Source organism: Gamsiella multidivaricata (genome assembly GCF_025024155.1).
Source record: "Gamsiella multidivaricata strain RSA 2152 chromosome Unknown BC939scaffold_9, whole genome shotgun sequence".
NCBI lineage: Eukaryota > Fungi > Mortierellomycota > Mortierellomycetes > Mortierellales > Mortierellaceae > Gamsiella > Gamsiella multidivaricata.
In genome coordinates, this window is record NW_026251717.1 from 206,628 (window position 1) to 223,154 (window position 16,527).

At 49.4% G+C, this 16,527-nt stretch overlaps 8 protein-coding genes across 8 annotated transcripts; 4 read left to right on the plus strand and 4 right to left on the minus strand.

Annotated features, from left to right (window-relative positions):
* Positions 1 to 1,438: 1,438 nt before the first annotated feature.
* On the plus strand, positions 1,439 to 3,607 carry BC939DRAFT_499879 (uncharacterized protein; the record flags this gene model as incomplete). Its single annotated transcript, XM_051559989.1, has 3 exons — positions 1,439 to 1,529; positions 1,631 to 3,354; positions 3,446 to 3,607. 3 exons carry the CDS (start codon positions 1,439 to 1,441, stop codon positions 3,605 to 3,607), a joined length of 1,977 nt encoding a protein of 658 aa, XP_051415831.1.
* A 62-nt stretch (positions 3,608 to 3,669) lies between these two features.
* Positions 3,670 to 4,904, plus strand: BC939DRAFT_320659 (DNA-binding protein). Its single transcript, XM_051551521.1, has 2 exons — positions 3,670 to 4,425; positions 4,528 to 4,904. Exons 1-2 carry the CDS (start codon positions 3,859 to 3,861, stop codon positions 4,705 to 4,707), a joined length of 747 nt encoding a protein of 248 aa, XP_051415832.1. The 5' UTR covers positions 3,670 to 3,858; the 3' UTR covers positions 4,708 to 4,904.
* BC939DRAFT_320647 (uncharacterized protein) lies at positions 4,849 to 6,760 on the plus strand. Its single transcript, XM_051551520.1, has 3 exons — positions 4,849 to 5,613; positions 5,704 to 6,348; positions 6,439 to 6,760. Exons 1-3 carry the CDS (start codon positions 5,101 to 5,103, stop codon positions 6,553 to 6,555), a joined length of 1,275 nt encoding a protein of 424 aa, XP_051415833.1. The 5' UTR covers positions 4,849 to 5,100; the 3' UTR covers positions 6,556 to 6,760.
* A 31-nt stretch (positions 6,761 to 6,791) lies between these two features.
* BC939DRAFT_440474 (uncharacterized protein) lies at positions 6,792 to 7,690 on the minus strand. The gene has a single exon (XM_051554082.1). The coding sequence runs from the start codon at positions 7,575 to 7,577 to the stop codon at positions 6,957 to 6,959; it is 621 nt and encodes a 206-aa protein (XP_051415834.1). The 5' UTR covers positions 7,578 to 7,690; the 3' UTR covers positions 6,792 to 6,956.
* A 2,372-nt stretch (positions 7,691 to 10,062) lies between these two features.
* Positions 10,063 to 10,945, minus strand: BC939DRAFT_320708 (uncharacterized protein). The gene has a single exon (XM_051551522.1). The coding sequence runs from the start codon at positions 10,758 to 10,760 to the stop codon at positions 10,191 to 10,193; it is 570 nt and encodes a 189-aa protein (XP_051415835.1). The 5' UTR covers positions 10,761 to 10,945; the 3' UTR covers positions 10,063 to 10,190.
* A 112-nt stretch (positions 10,946 to 11,057) lies between these two features.
* On the minus strand, positions 11,058 to 12,190 carry BC939DRAFT_440479 (uncharacterized protein). Its single transcript, XM_051554083.1, has 2 exons — positions 11,521 to 12,190; positions 11,058 to 11,373 (listed from the first exon to the last, which is right to left on the minus strand). Exons 1-2 carry the CDS (start codon positions 11,962 to 11,964, stop codon positions 11,164 to 11,166), a joined length of 654 nt encoding a protein of 217 aa, XP_051415836.1. The 5' UTR covers positions 11,965 to 12,190; the 3' UTR covers positions 11,058 to 11,163.
* Positions 12,191 to 12,293: 103 nt separating this feature from the next.
* Positions 12,294 to 14,531, minus strand: BC939DRAFT_490091 (heat shock protein 70 family). Its single transcript, XM_051559442.1, has 3 exons — positions 14,384 to 14,531; positions 14,020 to 14,240; positions 12,294 to 13,828 (listed from the first exon to the last, which is right to left on the minus strand). Exons 1-3 carry the CDS (start codon positions 14,390 to 14,392, stop codon positions 12,430 to 12,432), a joined length of 1,629 nt encoding a protein of 542 aa, XP_051415837.1. The 5' UTR covers positions 14,393 to 14,531; the 3' UTR covers positions 12,294 to 12,429.
* A 117-nt stretch (positions 14,532 to 14,648) lies between these two features.
* On the plus strand, positions 14,649 to 15,242 carry BC939DRAFT_440481 (uncharacterized protein). Its single transcript, XM_051554084.1, has one exon. The coding sequence runs from the start codon at positions 14,989 to 14,991 to the stop codon at positions 15,193 to 15,195; it is 207 nt and encodes a 68-aa protein (XP_051415838.1). The 5' UTR covers positions 14,649 to 14,988; the 3' UTR covers positions 15,196 to 15,242.
* Positions 15,243 to 16,527: the final 1,285 nt, after the last annotated feature.

Below are 16,527 nucleotides of genomic sequence, written 5' to 3' on the forward strand. Positions count from 1 at the left end.
CGGAAATGAGTGTTTAGGGTGATAGAAAGCATGAGAGGAAGATAGATGGAAGAGGGGTGATAGAGGACGGTGGTGAATCTCTTTTCTTTTTTAAGTTGGGAGTGGTGGCAAAAAGAAATGCTCGGTTCCTTTTTGTGGAAAGAGTTCGATTGACTTGAACATCTTCCCTAGGCTCGACCTAGGCTCGGATCCAGCCCTCTCTATCTGTAAAGGAGGCCAGGAGGCACCCAGTTTCCTTTTTCGGCCACTTACAGTATCAGTATACGAATTAAGGGAGTCTGAGCGGCCACGCTCCAAAGCACTGGCACATCTTGCACGTGTGCCTGTTTAGGAGATTAGTACTTTGCATGTCCCGCTTTCCGGGGCCAAACCGTTTTTAAAAGTCTGTTTGTGGGAACTTCCTTTGTCGCGGCTTGCTCAGTCTAGATACCAAGCAACAAACAGCTACACAGCTTTTGGCGCGCATTTAAGCTCTATGCAGCAGCTTGATGTTTACCAGTTGGAAGTCATTGGACGAGCAATTTCAGTCGTCTTGGACGAAGTCCACCATCGCGGAAGCGAGTTTGATCCAGATGGGTGGGTTGGAGAACATGAGACCTGCTAAATTTGGGAATCTCGTCGTAGAAGAAGAGGGCCAGGCGCGCTTGAACGCGTCTTTTTGCGTGTGTGTGTGTGTGTGTGTGTGTGTATCTTTCTTATGCAACAATTCAACAATTCAACAATTCAACAATTCCATGGATCACGTCAGACATCTGGACGCATGAGGCTCCAGGAGCCAGACTCTCGACTGAGGTGCAAAGTGTTTTGGTGTTTTGTATTTGTGTTGCTGCAGGTCAGACCATGGCCCCCGCGTCATGGTCCGGTCATGCTGTTTCGTGCGACGAGGATATGAGAGTATTCGATACACGTGGGATTGCTACGAGTGGCCTTGTTTATGGAGTACTACGCCCATTCCATGAGACACTCCCAGCCCGTGCCTCAGCTGACAGGGACGCTGCAGCGAGAGCAAAAAAACAAGAAAAAAAAAAGGGGGGGGAGGATATATTCTGAGCAGCTGCAAGCGCAGGTTTGCCATGTGTGGGGACAGCGATATTCCGCGGCGGATGCAGCGTGGTCGCGTGCACTGACTCGCTTTAACCGCTTGGTCTCATCCCTCACCCCACACCTCCCTCTTCTTTTTTTTTATTTTTTTACTTTTTATTTTTTATTTTTTATTTTTTCCTGGTTTCGTCTTCGGATCCAATACCCTCCTCCAACCTTCACCATCCCCTCGCAGCCGTTGACACATCGCCGCATCGCCGCACTGCTGCTGTCCCTCTCCAGTTGAGCCAAGCACATATCGACTTTCCTATTCTCCCACTCCCGCCAGTATTCGCAACCGGATCAGAAACCGAAAGAAACCAGCGTACCGTAAGGAATTGCTCAACTCCCAATAAGGATGCCAGCCTATTCAAACCTTGATGTCCTCGGAGCAGACTTCTTGCGACTACTCAACTCGCCCGTAGGATCAGATGTGCGGCTAATCATCGGTAACCGATCCTACTCACTATGGGTTGCGAGGGCTACTTCTCGAAAATCAACCACCTCCTTTATCACTAACAAAAACCAAAAACACATGTGCGATGTATAGGGGAGGAACAGGCGGTCATGCATGCGCACTCCCTTGTCCTGCAGGCAAGGAGCGCCTACTTTGCTCGAGCACTCAGCAGCGACTGGAAGGAAGCCAACCACGGAGTCATACACAAACCCAACATCAAGCCCGCCGTCTTTGAGAAGATCCTGGAGTACATTTATGGAGGGCGACTGATGGTGGATGACAAGATAGTGATAGATCTGATCAAAGCTGCGGACGAGCTCTGCATGGAGGACTTGCTACATGGATGTGAGCAGCATGCGCTGTCGATAGTGTGTCGTGCTAATGTTCTGGATATGGTCCATCTAGCATCGCAGCACCATCTCAAGGAGCTCAAGGCCGAGTGTCTCGATTTCATTGCGGCCAACATTGATTATCTCAAGCGCGGCAAACCCATCCTTACCCTGGACGCGGATGTGCTCAGGGATATCCTCTCAATGGACCAACTTGACTTGGACGAACTGGAGATCTGGAAGATCGCCGTCAGGTGGACGTACTATCAGCAGGGTCTTGAATGGGACCATTGTCCCCTTGTGGATTTCCCCAAGGGCTCTGGCTGCATCATTGTACAGATTTTGTCGGACGACAGTCCATGGAGTCAGTATAAGGACGAAGACGACTGTTTGGATAGCGCAGACGAAGCCTTCGGCGATGCCCGGGTGCCCCTGCATGGGAAAAACATCCGCATTGGACGAGAACAGAGTATGGGCGAAGACGGATTCCGGTCAACTTCTCAGTCTGTTTTTCAGACTGCTCCGAACCATAACATCCTTCAGCTATCAGCCGCCCTCCATGAGAGCCTTCGAAATCAAATTGCACCTTTACTCCCTGCTATCCGATTCATGAGGATACCGAGCATGGACTTCCTACGGCTTATAGAGGGCACTGGCTTGCTTCCGGTGCAGCTGTGTGCCAAGGTGTATCGCTATCATTCAGTGCCTTCGATGGCGGATCCATATCAGACTTCGCTGCGGCGGCGCATGGCATTCTCGACTATCTTGGGCAAGGAGCACAAGGACGTCGTGCTCGAATGGTTGAAAACAGCATCTCAGGACAATTCAACGGGCAACGCTAATAACGCATGGCGTAGAAGGAGTAGCGGCTATACTGGCCAGTCAAACCAAGGAACCTTATCCGCAATAAGGTCGTCGGATCCAACCCCCTTCACTTGGTCGGGGGGACTTTCGTCTACCCGCTTATCCTCAGCATCATCACCAACCATCTCGCCATTTGCCGTGAATATGCCTTCATCTTCACCTCCTCTCAGCCGTGGCATTGGCTTGTCGTCACCTACCAACCATCGAACGATACCAGCAGGAAGCCAGTCGCCGACTTCTGCAAACTCTCCGCCAAAGTCGGCGCAGTCAACCCAAAACGCAGCACCTCAGCATAAAATGATTCTGCAATACCGAGCGACCCGTGATGGATTTGATGCCGCTAATTTCCACATGGCCTGCGACCAGCGTGGCCCGACATTGACGGTCATCCGTGCAGACAACGGCATGATTTTTGGAGGATACAACAGCTCTTCGTGGTCGAGTCATCCGTCGGGTGTGTATTCTGCCTCGCGAAGCAACTTTCTATTCACTCTCAAGAGTCGCGAGCATCCGCACAGGGAAAACGCAATATTTGGTATCAATGGAGACGGCAACACGGCTGCTTACAACAAGGCGGACTTTGGACCGACATTCGGGATTGGGCACGATCTTTATTTGGCCACGGTAAGGATCGCTTCATGTTGTGATCTGGCAGCAAATGCTAAGTTTGTTGGATGTACTATCTAATATGACCATTTCGGTGCTCTGCGCGTAGAATTGTAACCTGAACTGCCAGTCTTCGTCGATAATGCCATCATCGTACAATGGCGTTGGTGCATCAACAACGACGCTTGCGGGATCGTTTTATTTCAGGGTGCAGGAGTATGAGGTTTTCATGGTCCAGTCATCATCCTCCTCCTCCAGCTCGCAGCGTTAACAATAAAAACCCCACGTGGAATAGATAAATTAGTGGAATGAACTTTTTTTTCGTTTCTTCTGTTCTCTCCTCTCTAAACTATTGCGCTCGCGACCATGCCCACACAACTCTTTCAGGTATGAGTCGGCATCTGGAGCAGGTCCCTTTCCACATTCGCGATTATTCAGCTCAACTGGATACGAAGGGCTGCATCTGGCGGTCGACTCATCTTCTCTTTCAACCTCTTTTCACTTGTGCCACCAAACTACTTCATGCACCAGCAGGCGCCCAGGTCTACCGCGGATACCAGGACCCTTACCCAACTTCAGTCCCTTGCCATCACCAAAAAGCTCCTCCGCACGTCGCTTGGCTGCATTGCCTATCTTCGGAACCTCTTCCCAGAAGATAACTTCAAGGACGACCGCGAAGGTGATGTCAGGATCAAGTTACTGCAACAGGGTCGCTCGATCGAGGCTGATACGCTTATCAGCTGGTTGGAAGGTGGGATCTTTGACGCGCTTACGAGACAGTACCTCAAGACTGTCGTACTCGGAATTGGGCTAGATCCTGGTAACCCACAGGAGGTAGTTGAAAAATATACGTTCCATTTAGGGTACCATGATGGGCACGCGTCACTCCGACACGTTGATACACAGAGGATAGATGGTGGCAACAGTAAAGCCGTGATGAAAGTCGATGCCAGCAGATATATTGATCCGATCGAAGGTGAGAGGGATTGGACACAGCAGCGGCAGCATAAGGTTATGAACGTAGGGGATGTCAAGAAAAGCGTGGAACAGATGGTTCGACGTCTGATCTTGTTCACCCAAACCATGCAGGTAGGAGGTATAAAATTGTACGTGTTGGGACGTCCACATCCAGATCACGTTCGTTAATTGCGCTTTGAGCTTTCTTTTTTTCTTTTTCATGCATTCGCTCAGGCACTTCCCGGCACCAAGTCGATTACAGCAAGGCTTTATTACTGGGACGATGTAACGCCTGAGGACTATCAGCCAAGTTTCTTCGCGCCAACCTCGAACGAGTCCGAGGACCATCTACGTCTTGAATCCGAGTCCACAGCCGTCTCCATGGGCACTCTCAGGACCCCATGCCACACGTAAGCCTTCAGACCATAGTTCTGGACCAAAAACTTGACGATCCCATCCACTGATTGATGCCCGTTATGCAGCCTTGACATGCAAGTCGAAGCTGTGGATAGGGATCTGAGGACGGGTGATGTAGAAGGCGACACTCATATCTGGATCCCAGACTCAAGTCCAGTCCCTGCTTCCTCGCAGGCTGGCATGGATGATGTGCTCATGATAAGCGATCTGGAATACCGCGAGGTTACATTGATGCCCTAGAGATCGATATGTGGTGCCTGTGTCCAGACAACAGTAGTTGACATGCATTGGTATGACTATTCGATTTAGGATTCAACCATTCCAACCCAAGTGCTGGATGCTACACAGACATTTTCCGACAAAGCCGTCCCTACTCAACTGCTGGGCGCCATGGTAATCCTCTCCAATGACGCGACCCCTACCCAAATGCCGGATACTGCGAATAGCCTGTCGGACCCCATGGAAGATGATGCCTCGAGTGTCGCTTCAAGCGTGGATGGATCTCCTGTCACTGGTCCCATCGAGCCCCAGAACTCGATTCTGGTCGAGGATTCCATGGCTCGCATCACTCTCACGCCCGCAGCTCTGGATATCATCAATATATCCCGTACATCGACAGAATTATCTGAAACATGCTCATCCCTTGTATCTTCACAATCTCCACTGCCCGAAGGCCTCGCGGGCAAGGTGGTGGTGGAGTTCGACCCTGTTATGGATATCGAGAGACTGAGAGCTATCTGGCAACCACGCAGTACGGCCCTCAAGACATTGGTCAAGCATTCGAACAAGGCGTGCGCGAAACAGTTTTATTCAAGTCCCAAAGATGGCATATCTCCTGAGGGTGGAGATGATGGTGACGAATTCTGGTGTGTCTGCGGCTCTTCTGAAGAGGACGATCTAATGGTATGTTTGAATAGCGTGGTGCCGTCTTTGAAATTGTTCGATATTTTTGAGAAGCACTCATACTGAAAAATACGATTTTGGTTGTAAAAGGTGCAATGCGATGACTGCATGACATGGTCCCACTTGTGGTGCTATGGATACACTTCATTTGAAGATCCTCGCATTCCTGAGAGTCATATCTGCGCAGACTGCCTTGTTCGACGGACAGGATGCGTACGGTCAGATGAATCCTTGGATCTCGCAAACATCCGGTCCGCTGCCATCATGCGTCGGAGTCTGGTCGTTGCCTGGCTAGAAGGATACACGGGAAGTAATGACATGTGTCGAAGACTCGGTTTGGTTGCTTGGCATCGTGCACATACACTTGAAGAGAACTTGATTTCAGCGGGATATCTGAGGCAGGAGAAGCCGATGACCAAGACACGATCGGCTTCAAATATCGCTTGGACGGTGGTCAAGGATCCTGGCACGCGTGCGAAACTAATAGGGGTGTTGCAGCCTCTCAGGGATGTTGTTATGGAGGAACTCGCATCTGGAGCCCATACGGTTCGTGGATCGGAAAGGGCAGCGCTTTCATCGACAACTGAAACCACCATGACATCGAGTACTGCGAAAGCGAACAGGACCAAGATATCCACCAAGAGTCCGCGGACGAGCAGTGCCATAGTTGCATGCCGCGGCACTCATTCTTCGTCGGATTCGGCCGCGTTCGCTGCCACCTGTGCAAGAGGAAAGGTATCTTTCGCTGTTCATAACAATGTGTTTTTTTTTGCATCGATATTTAATAGGATATCTGCGTGTTAATGCGTCGCTGTTTTTCCATAGGGGAAGTTGTTTCGACCATTGTCTGATATCACATTGCAACAGGGAAAAGAACCCTCCGGGGCAAAGACAAAACGACGCAAATGCTCGAAGGAGCAAGTTTGTGTCACTGTTCGCTAACTTGGGTCAAGACCCCTCCTCCCCCCGAGACGATCAAACAAGGATCTGCCCGTTCACACCATGCACGGTTGGGCAAATCAAGTACAAGTGCCAGCAGAAATATGCGTGTTCAGCAAAGACATTTATTTTTATTCTAACCTAGCAAATCGATTACAATAATGTATCAACGAACAAAGAAGAAAAAAAAAAAAAAAAAAAAAAAAGACGCACAAAGCGTATGTACGCGCAAAGTGCGCAGCAGCAAATCCTCTCCCAAGCATAATTCACCCAAATAAACAAATATGCAATCCGCTTGAAAGATTTCGAAAGTGCTTTTTTTCGCAGCCGAGATGTTTGTTATTTTTCTTTCCTGAAAAAAAAAGAAAATAAAAGAAATGAAAAATGAAATATGAAATGAAAGCTTATGCAGCAGCTGTCTGATCACCACTTCGGTTCTCCGGTGAGGATGTGTTCTTCCCGTTCTCGCCATTTACGTTATCACTCGTAATCGGATGATGCTGGTTCGAATAATGACTCTCCTGCGGTTCGAGCTTGATTATATTCGAGGGATCGTACAGGGCTTGAGCGGCTCCAGCTGTAGAGTAAGAGATGTTATTTGTGCCATACTGGTCTGGATGATATCGCTGTTGTTCCTGCTGTTGCTGAAATAACTGTGGCTGCATGAGATATCCGCCATGCTGCTGCTGCGGATAAGGCCCCTGCTGCTGCTGTCCCTGACCCTGTCCCTGACCCTGACCCTGACCCTGCCCCTGTCCCTGAGCTTGTCCCTGTCCTTGTCCTTGTCCCTGTCCTTGTCCCTGTCCTTGCTGAGCCTGCTGAGCCTGCTGTTGACGCTGCTGTTGAATTTGTTGCAGAATAAAGACTTGCTGTTGCTCGGGTGTATGTTGATGGTGTGCCAGATGCATGTCCCCTCCCAGGGGTCCGACACCGCCTTGGGCTTCGAACGAGGCCTGGAGACGATCCATTTCTGCGATCTCTTGGGATGTCAAGAACCGGCCTCCGGGGCCACGTGGGCGACGCATCGCATGTTTATGGCGGGATTCGTGCAAATATGGCTAGGAAGTGGATGTCGAGAAAAAAAATAAAAAAATAAAAATAAAAATAAAAATAAAAAAAGTGGCGGGCGGGGGAGAGGAAGGGGGGGAGCATAGAAAAGGTTAGTGATGAGAGTAAAAAAAAAAGAAAAAAAAAAAAACTCCACCCAAAGAGAAGAGGGGAAGGGAGGGGAGGGAAAAGCTGTTTTTTTTAGTAAATGCAGCAGTAGCAGTAGCAAGAGTAAGTAGTAACAGTACTAGCAATGGTAATAGTAGTAGTCATAGGCCAAAAGAACAGGAGAGAAAGAGAAGGGGGAGGGGGGGGGGGGGGGGGTGGACGACGGTACCTTACGGATTTTGGCCATGCGGTTCAATTCCTCGAGCTTTGCCCTTGCGGCGCGCCTCTTCAAGATCCGATGGTACTAATAAACATAAACGTCCAAGGAGTTGTCCCAAAAAAAAAAAATGACGGATGCCAAAAAAAAAAGCAAAAGACAGCGGCAGCAGCAGCAGCAGCAGCTTCGTTAGCATCTCTCGCTAGCATCATATCCTATCCAAAAAAAAAAAAAAGAAAAAAGGTCTTCCATGCATCCAAAATCGGGCAACGACCCTCCTCCATACCTGCTTAGCGTTGACATAGAGCGGTTCCTCATCCACGGCTGTAGGTTGTCCAAGTGCTCCGTCTCCCATGAGCTGCTGTGGGTGTGCCACATCCGGTTGAAAGGATCCCGCCTGTGGTTGTTGTTGATTCGATGATTGTTGTAATTGTTGTTGTTGTTGAGGATCCTGATCGTGTGCCACCCGAGAGTGTGAGGACGTGGGTGATGAACCCGTAGGACTTTGCGGAGGCATCATTCCGGGCTAGGTACGGGAAGTGAGTCAAATGAGGTTGTTAGAAATAGGGTGTGCTACTGCTGCATAGTTTAGTTAGCCAAGTTGATGAAGCTAGCTGGTATCGTTACCAATGACTGAAATGATTGCTGGTATCCTTGATATCTTGCATGGTCGTCATGCTAGAAACGATAGCGGGAAACAAAGGCGAGTTAGTTCAATGTGGAGTTGGTGGCATGGGAAGGATGGGGGTTTTGGTTGTTGGTTGACTGGCTAGTTAGTTAGTTAGTTAGTTAGTTAGTTAGATGGTTAGTTGGTTTGTGGGTGGTAGAAGATGAAGGAGAAGAGAACTTACTCCTTGGGGATGTCCATAGACTAGGCTGGCCTGGTAAGCATGGTGCTGCGACGGTTGCTGGTGATGATCCTCCATCGTATGTTCCTTGGTTTGATAGGCAACAAAAGGTGGGGGACTGGCCAAAGGGAGGAGGCGGGAGTGAGAGAGGACCGAGGATCTATCCGTTATATCCTTGGAAGGAAGGGAGCGGAGGAAATAAAGGAAGGAGAGACAAAAGGGAAGAGCTGTGCTGCTTGTCTCGTTTGTGCAACAGGATTGGACCAGCAGGCGACGGTTGAGCGGGGGAGAAGGGAAGGAAGGAGGGTGAGGGATGGATAGGATTTAAAGCCGAGTGTCCGTGTGGGGGGTGGATACAAAGTGGGCAAGCGGATAAGTGGGTGGATGGATCGCAGGCCTGTGGTTGGTCGATTGGATGCAGCCAAACAAAAGGCGAGAGGGGCACGAGAGCGAGTAGAATGACCCAAGCGAGCGAACAAAGGAGTGTCCTTTTTTTTTTTTTTTTCCTTTCTTCCTCTTCTTCTCCAAAGCGAGCGTGGATCTTCTTGTTCTCTGGATGATGCTGCCTCACAGAAGGAAGGATGATGATGATGATCAGAGAGAAGAGATGATGATGATGGAGCAGATGTGCATGATTGAGTGGTGAAGAAGGAAAGAGAGAGGCGAGGAGAATCAAGCCCATTTCCCACACTCACTCACATCCGTAAGCAGCTGTCTCGTCCATTTGGGACAGACCCTCTCTTTATTTTATTTTTTTGCCCGTCTTCACTGCCTGCCCCAGCTGCAAATACACGTCTAAGAATTTATTAATTGCACAAAGCAATTACGCGTCCTTCTCATATTAATAGGACCTGTAATTGAACAATGTTTTGGCTCACTATTCTCCGATAGAACCGATTGTCTTCTCGCTTCTCGTCACTCCGTCTTTCCTCTCTGCGCTGCACACATCCTCGAGCCCTTCTTTCTGTGTGTGATACGTCCCAGCATCTGCGGATGAGAGAGCACTGAGGATGGAGCACTGCCATCGAAACGAAAAGACACACACACACATCTTTCATTATTTTCATTTGTGATACAGTCTTCTCAGACGCGATTGCAAATGTTTCAGAAGCAAAAAGCCCCCTCAAACAACGCGAACTTCCCTTTCCTCACTCGTGTCTGAACGACCCGACCTAGACTGTGATCTCTCCGATTCGGCCGCCACGAGAAGGGGGGTCGTCCCTTGCGCTGGGGGTTGTATCTGTGGGTCGCGAGAGTCGATGCCCGCCTATTCCGAATGACATGTGCGTGGGGCCCGGGTGCCCCGATGAACGTTCCTTCATACATGACGCGCATAAAACACTAGGAACATCATTCACCTTCCCAAACATGAAAAAATTACACCCCCCAGCATCATCCTCGTCGCCTTTAAATTGTCGTCATCGTCGCTCATTCTCAGTCAACACTCTTTCTCTTCTCCTCTCTTTCCCTTCAAGCACTCCATTCCTCTCACTTACCTCAACCAAGCAAGCAAAAGGCCCCTCTCCAAGACTCCAAAAATGAACAGCAACAACAACAACAACAACAACAACAACACGAACCCCACAGGCACCTCGGCCTCGGGCACATCGCTCACGGATACGATCAAGGGCTACGCCAACATGGCTCAAGCCAAGGGTATGGAAGCCTACCATATGGCCCAGGACCAGCTCCACAGCGTCACTGCGCAAGCTAAAGCCAACACCGTTACTTCGCAAAATGCCAACCCCGAGAGCTTGAACGCCAACAGGGATATGGGTACGAACCAAGGACAAGGCCAGGTGCCCCAGATGAATTCGGCCCCAAACAGCGGTGCGTTTGCGGATGTGAAGCAGTTCGCGGCCAGCAATCAGCAGCCGCAGCAGCCGCCACTCCAGGGCTCGACCGGTGGATATACGAACATCAAGTCCCCAAACAATAACCATCACCTGTAAATAGACCGTGGACGCTTGCTCATTCCTTTTGTACATACATACATTCGTTGCTGTCCATAGCTATGCATGCATTCATACATGCATGCATGTATTGAAAGAAGACCAGGTCGAAGCAGACTTGAATCCTTTGTTCATAAAACCGGGAAATAAAAATATTTTCCATCACATAAGCTAAAACAGCGAGGCGCTACAGTGACACATCCTTAGTGGTAAAGGTTCTTATTCCTTTGTCCATTGTCCTTTGTCCTTTTTGAGATTCGCCCATTGCATCATATTGTACTTGTCGCTGCTCTTTTATTTTTTATTATTATTTTTCCCCCTTCCCTTCCTCTGCCCAGGTGTATGCAAAGCATAGTTGGTGAGAGGATAGATCGCCTCTACATTTATTTTTCTTTTTTCTTTTTTCTTTTTTTTTTGTTTCCTTTTCTTTTTTTTTTTCTTAAGCAGAGACGAGGGCCTCCAAGGTCCTTGTGACATCGCCTCCATGTTCCTTGAGATACTTTTCTGCCAAGGGCTTCGACAGTTCCATCTCTGTCATCACCAACTCAACATCTTCCTTTGACAACGTCAACTTCTCGCCGTCCTTGTGTGCCGTCGTAGCCTTCTCTGCCTTTTGCTTCTTCATCACATCCGTGATCAGACCCATTGCCTATCCACAACAACACATAGTGTTAAAAAAAATGATGATATTTGCAAGAAAAGAGAGGCATCGTTAGTTCAGTTTGCTTTGATCTCTCCATGGACAAGACCCAATTGCTCCTGAGGTTTTGGGAGTTCTTTTTTTTTTTTTTTTTACCTTCTCCAGCTTTGCAGAATCAACGCCCTCCCGCTCAACGTCCTGCTGGTACCCCGACATATTCTTCATCGCCGCCTTCGCTTCCGCACTCTGACCCTTCTCCGTCTCCTTCTCCTCCTCTTCTTCATCCTTATCATCCCCTCCTGCTCCGTTCTCGCCTTCCTCTCCGTTCTCTTTGTTGCCGTCCTTGTCCTTGTCCTTGTTATCTTTGCTGTCCTTCGTATCCTTGCCGTTGGGTTTCGATCCTGATGCTGCAGCATTGGCAGCGGCAGCACCAGCACCAGCACCAGCAGCTGGAGACTTGCCTGCCTTTTTAGCAGCCTGAGCAGCTTGTGCAGCCGCGACGGCCGCAGCGACGGCTTCCGCTCGCTCGGCGCGTTCGGCCGCTGTGAGCGTCTTCTTGGCTGGTGTGCTAGTAGCGGGCTTCTTGAGAGAATTCAACATCCTGGACTAGAGAGTTCTTGCGGGGGTGGAGGGGGAGAGAGAGGATGAGACGAGTCGCGTGTTTTGAAAAGGGAGGAAGAGGAAGGATTATGTGGGCTGGCTGAATGTGAGCAATGTCCGTCTAGACTTGCAAAAAACACAGGATGGAAGAGGGAGTGTGAGAGAGAGAAAGAGAGTGCGAAGGTCAGGTTGTTTTTGTGTCCCTGATCTGGTGGCTTGCATTCCTTCCTCCCCCCCCCCCCCCGCTAAAAGTCGAGGGAGGACTCCCCCCTTTCAAGCGGATTACACAGCAAAATGACACGAAGAATAAAAGATAGCATTGGCAATGCCTTTTTTTTTGTCTTGTGCATGAATTGTGTGTGTTTGTGTTGTGTTTGTTTGTGTGAAAAAAAATATATGTCGACCTCGTTTATCTATGTCATCCAAAACCCCTCGCTGCTACTTTCTTTTTTCTCTTTCTTTCTCTTAAGCACTCTCAGCGCGGACCTGCTTTCCGCTCTTCTTCTCGCGCAAAGTGATCGTGGTCTTGCCCGCAGCATCGACCTGAACAGTCGCCTCGATCTTGAGCGAACCAGCCTTGGCACCAGCGGGCAGATCCTTCAACACAACCTCAGCCAACAATGTGGTCTTGTGGTAAGTAGGCTTCACAGGCAACTCCTCCTCCTCCTCGTCCTCATCATCCGATCCAACGTCATGCTTCTCAACCTTCTCCTTCTTGGGAGGAAGGGGATCCTGCTCACCCTCGTACAGCGCAAAGTAAACCTCCTGTTGACCATCGGCCGCCTGTCCAAACTCAAAGACGCGCTTGGCGGGCAAGGGGGTGTGGTTAGGGATGATGGTGAAGAACTCATCGTTGGAGCCGACAACACCAATGGGCTTGACCGTGTGAGGCGTCACCGTGATGTTCTCCTTGGTCGAGGCCACAATGTCCTCCTTCTCGAATCCAGCAATCAGAGAAGCCTGGGCAGCGCATCCGACCGTGATCGCCTCATCCGACTCCTGGTCCAAACGCATAGTCGTCTCCGGGAAGATATCACGCAGCTTCGACTGGAACTTGGGCATACGGGTAGCTCCTCCGACCAACAGAATCTCGTCAATCGCGCCGGCAGTCAAGTCAGCCTTCTCCAAGATGTGCTCAATCAAGGCATTGCACTTTGCGAACAAGTCCTTGCAGGCCAATTCGAAGCGGAGACGGTTGACCGAGCCATGGTAATCCAGACCCTCAGCAACAGACTCGACCGAGCAAGGAGCTGCGGCCGAGCGAGCGAGCTGCTTCTTCGTGATCTCAGCAGCGGTCCTGATCTTCAAATACGCCTTCTTGTTGCCCTTGACATCGACCTTGGACTTCTTCTTGAACTCCTGGGCGACCAACTGAACCAACTCATGAGTGAAAGCCTCGCCGCCCAAAGCCTCGTCATGGGCCGTCTCCAAAATCGTATAAATACCACTGCGGACGGAAAGAACAGTGATGTCGAAGGAAGAAGCGCCCATGTCGAGAACGAGGGCCGTCTTGTCCTGAGGGTCGCTCTTAGTTGGGTTCTGTCCAAAGTTGTAGGCAAGCGCAGCGGCGACGGGCTCCTGAATGATCTGCAAGACGTTGATTCCAGCATCCGCAGCAGACTTTGCGAGGACCTCACGCTGGTGCTCAGTAAAGTAGGTGGGGACCGCGAGAACAGCACCAGTGACCTTGCTTCCGAGGTAGGCCTCGGCCTCCTCGAGAATGTGCTTCAACTGCTTGGTGACGACCTCAGGAACGGTGAAGATGTGCTCCTTCTCGTTGAAAGTGACCTTATAAGCGGGGACACCATCCTTGGAGACCATGTCGGGGTGGGTCACATCCGAGGGAACCTTGACCTCCTCAAATCTATCATTCAGATAAATACAAAACCAGCGATCCTTGATCAGTTTTTTTTTTCTCTTTTTTTCTTTTTTCTTCGTCATGGTTATAAAGGCGCCCTGTAGAACTGTCCAGAGATAATGTAGTAAAGCATGTCGCGATATGGGATCGATTTGCATTCCATTGAGCCGAGACTACAAATAAAGATAAACACGTACTTCTTGCCGATCAACTTGCGGAAACCCTCGAGGGTGTTCTTGGGGTTCCTGACAGCCTGCTGGAGAGCCTGAGTACCAGAGAACTCCTCGTCGCCGGAGAAACCGACGACGGAGGGGATCATACGCTCACCGTCTGCGTTGGCAATGACGTTGAAGTGTCCATTGGGGGCCAAGACGGCGATGGAGCTGTTGGTGCTTCCAAAGTTGATTCCAATAACGACCTAGAATGCAAGTCCAGGACGACAAAAAAAAGAGAAAGAAACGAAATGGTGAGTTTTGGTGAATCAGATTCTTTGCGGCAGCGGATCCACTGCCTGAGGCGGAAGAGAATGTCCCCGGTTGAGGGGGGGATTGGCACACATACAGAGTCCATTGTGGTGTTGGATATAATACAAAGACGAGAGGAGAGAGGGTTGAAAGTGATTCGACTTTTTCTGTGTCCCTCTTTGAAGCAGCTCAAGGTTGGGGCCCGTACGAGCGAGTGCGAGTGTGAAAAAAAAATAATAGAAAATAGAGAATCGACGTTCACCGAATGGGGGCCCAATCGCATGTGTAAACGAACCCTCAAACAACAAAAGCAAAATAAGCAGTCCACTAGCCCAAACCTCCCTTCGCCCACCCTGCACTCCCTCCTTCTTTGATACCCCTTCCTCTTTTATTCATACGCTATAACAGCAACTGTTCTCACCAGGGCCACACCTACGCTCCTACCCCTACATCATATCATAATGCCACACGCGACGTTTCCATAAAGACAACGTCAAGAAAATCACCCGCCTCAGTGTTCATCTGGACTTTCTACACACTATCCACTGTAAATAATCTACATCTGTCGATCATCTATTACATCCTTAAATTGGATCCTTAGGTTTGATATGCTTTGTCCGCGAAAAATATACTCTCGGTCATCCATGTCAACTTTATTATCAGAGGATTAGTACAAGGCTAGACAGATCGTGAACAAGCTTTATGACGACGATTCCGACGACTTCGGCAGACCACTTTGCGAGTACGACAAAGGCAACAAGGGCCGTTACACAAAGTCTCTCACGCAGCGAGCCTTCGAACCAGCACCCATCTCCCACATCCGCATGTATCATCGACAGCATCAAGTCGGATACATCGTCTGTTCGTATTAATTGTGTTAACCCACTCTACTGGTTCAAAAATCACTGATACTCACTTTCCATTTATTACAACATCTTTTAAAAGGCTGCAGCGGAAAATAATTTGGTTCTGCAGAGCCTTCATCACTACCCTGCTGTGCAATCTCGAAAACAACAACAGCACGCAGGACGAGAGCAACCGGACTCACCATGATAACGAGACCAACTTTGACGCAACCAGGAATCATATCGTGCTCTTAATGCCCTTTGATCATTGCGTTTGGGAACTCGATTCCCAACCCCCAAAGGGACCTCTGTGTTTTGGGCCCAAGAAGGTGATAGTAGACCGAAGTGTCGAAGAAGATGAGAGAAGATATGTCGAGGTTCTCATCATCTAGATCATCATTGCCTTCACATGTTGCGTTCTTGGTCTGCGTAGTAACTTTGGATGAATTGTGGAGCTTATACCCCATACATAGGTTTCTGTTTAGTTAAAGTATGTATTATAATCCAGAGGTACAGCTAGTAACTAATAAAGAATGCGCATAACTTTGAGTATACATGGACCCGGAGGCACTTGTTTAACAGCTTCCTCCAGGAGCCAAACAATATGGCTGAAAATAGTTTTCGTTTTTCCTCGCTCCCAGTACTTACCGTTGAAAATGGATGGATGGCCCTTCGTACATCCGAAATTTTTGGGAAAGATTGCGGTGTGTCGGCATCCTGTTCAATCCTTGCACTCCACGAACCCACCAATTATTTGAATCCGCAACGATCCCGTATGATAGTGAGCTCTGCGTATGAGTGCGGACTACCTTGGGTACTTGGGTCGGAATCCGTTATTGCGAAAAAAGGTTCTGGGGGGGGGAATGCCAGTCAGCTTCCGTACCTGAGATTCCCCCGGGCTGTGTAGCCAGCAGAACATGTAGTAGACTAGGGTGTCTCGGACCTGGGGACGCATAGGGAGGTTGAAAGATGTTTATTGGCAGCCCAACATTGACGGGACGAACTGACTCACACGAGTTGTCTGATTGGAGCAAAATGGACTGAGGCATCAGTGCACAAGAGCACAGCCTAAATGCTTTTCGCCAACATCTTTGTACTGTGACGTGGATATGCATGCATGGTCCCGTTGTTGCTTTTTTCTCCTACGCTACGACTTTCTCCTTTATCTCAACAAAACTGAGAAGTATGTGGGAAAATAAGTCTGTGAAAAACGATATGCCTTTTTAATAGTGGCAGATCGTGCCTTATATACTAGGGAATAGCTATAGATGCATCCAGTAGGGGACTAGGAATATAGGGGAAGGTCCCAGAGGCACAATGCTCTTCATAAAGGATCGGCACCGGGTGGTGGCGGGTCCGAAGAAAATAGGGCGCTTTATACAAGCAAGACAATGTG

What these genes read in the sequence shown, in the direction of transcription:
- BC939DRAFT_320659 (XM_051551521.1), top strand. Translation starts at nt 3,859, where the DNA reads ATGCACCAGCAGGCGCCCAGGTCTACCGCGGATACCAGGACCCTTACC. An exon ending in TGTTCACCCAAACCATGCAG is followed by an intron (nt 4,426 to 4,527) that starts GTAGGAGGTATA and finishes GCATTCGCTCAG; the next exon opens with GCACTTCCCGGCACCAAGTC.
- BC939DRAFT_320647 (XM_051551520.1), top strand. Translation starts at nt 5,101, where the DNA reads ATGGTAATCCTCTCCAATGACGCGACCCCTACCCAAATGCCGGATACT. An exon ending in CTGAAGAGGACGATCTAATG is followed by an intron (nt 5,614 to 5,703) that starts GTATGTTTGAAT and finishes TGGTTGTAAAAG; the next exon opens with GTGCAATGCGATGACTGCAT. An exon ending in CCACCTGTGCAAGAGGAAAG is followed by an intron (nt 6,349 to 6,438) that starts GTATCTTTCGCT and finishes GTTTTTCCATAG; the next exon opens with GGGAAGTTGTTTCGACCATT.
- BC939DRAFT_440474 (XM_051554082.1), bottom strand. Translation starts at nt 7,577, where the DNA reads ATGCGTCGCCCACGTGGCCCCGGAGGCCGGTTCTTGACATCCCAAGAG.
- BC939DRAFT_320708 (XM_051551522.1), bottom strand. Translation starts at nt 10,760, where the DNA reads ATGTACAAAAGGAATGAGCAAGCGTCCACGGTCTATTTACAGGTGATG.
- BC939DRAFT_440479 (XM_051554083.1), bottom strand. Translation starts at nt 11,964, where the DNA reads ATGTTGAATTCTCTCAAGAAGCCCGCTACTAGCACACCAGCCAAGAAG. An exon ending in ATTCTGCAAAGCTGGAGAAG is followed by an intron (nt 11,374 to 11,520) that starts GTAAAAAAAAAA and finishes TGTTGTGGATAG; the next exon opens with GCAATGGGTCTGATCACGGA.
- BC939DRAFT_490091 (XM_051559442.1), bottom strand. An exon ending in CGCAAGTTGATCGGCAAGAA is followed by an intron (nt 13,829 to 14,019) that starts GTACGTGTTTAT and finishes TCTGAATGATAG; the next exon opens with ATTTGAGGAGGTCAAGGTTC.
- BC939DRAFT_440481 (XM_051554084.1), top strand. Translation starts at nt 14,989, where the DNA reads ATGACGACGATTCCGACGACTTCGGCAGACCACTTTGCGAGTACGACA.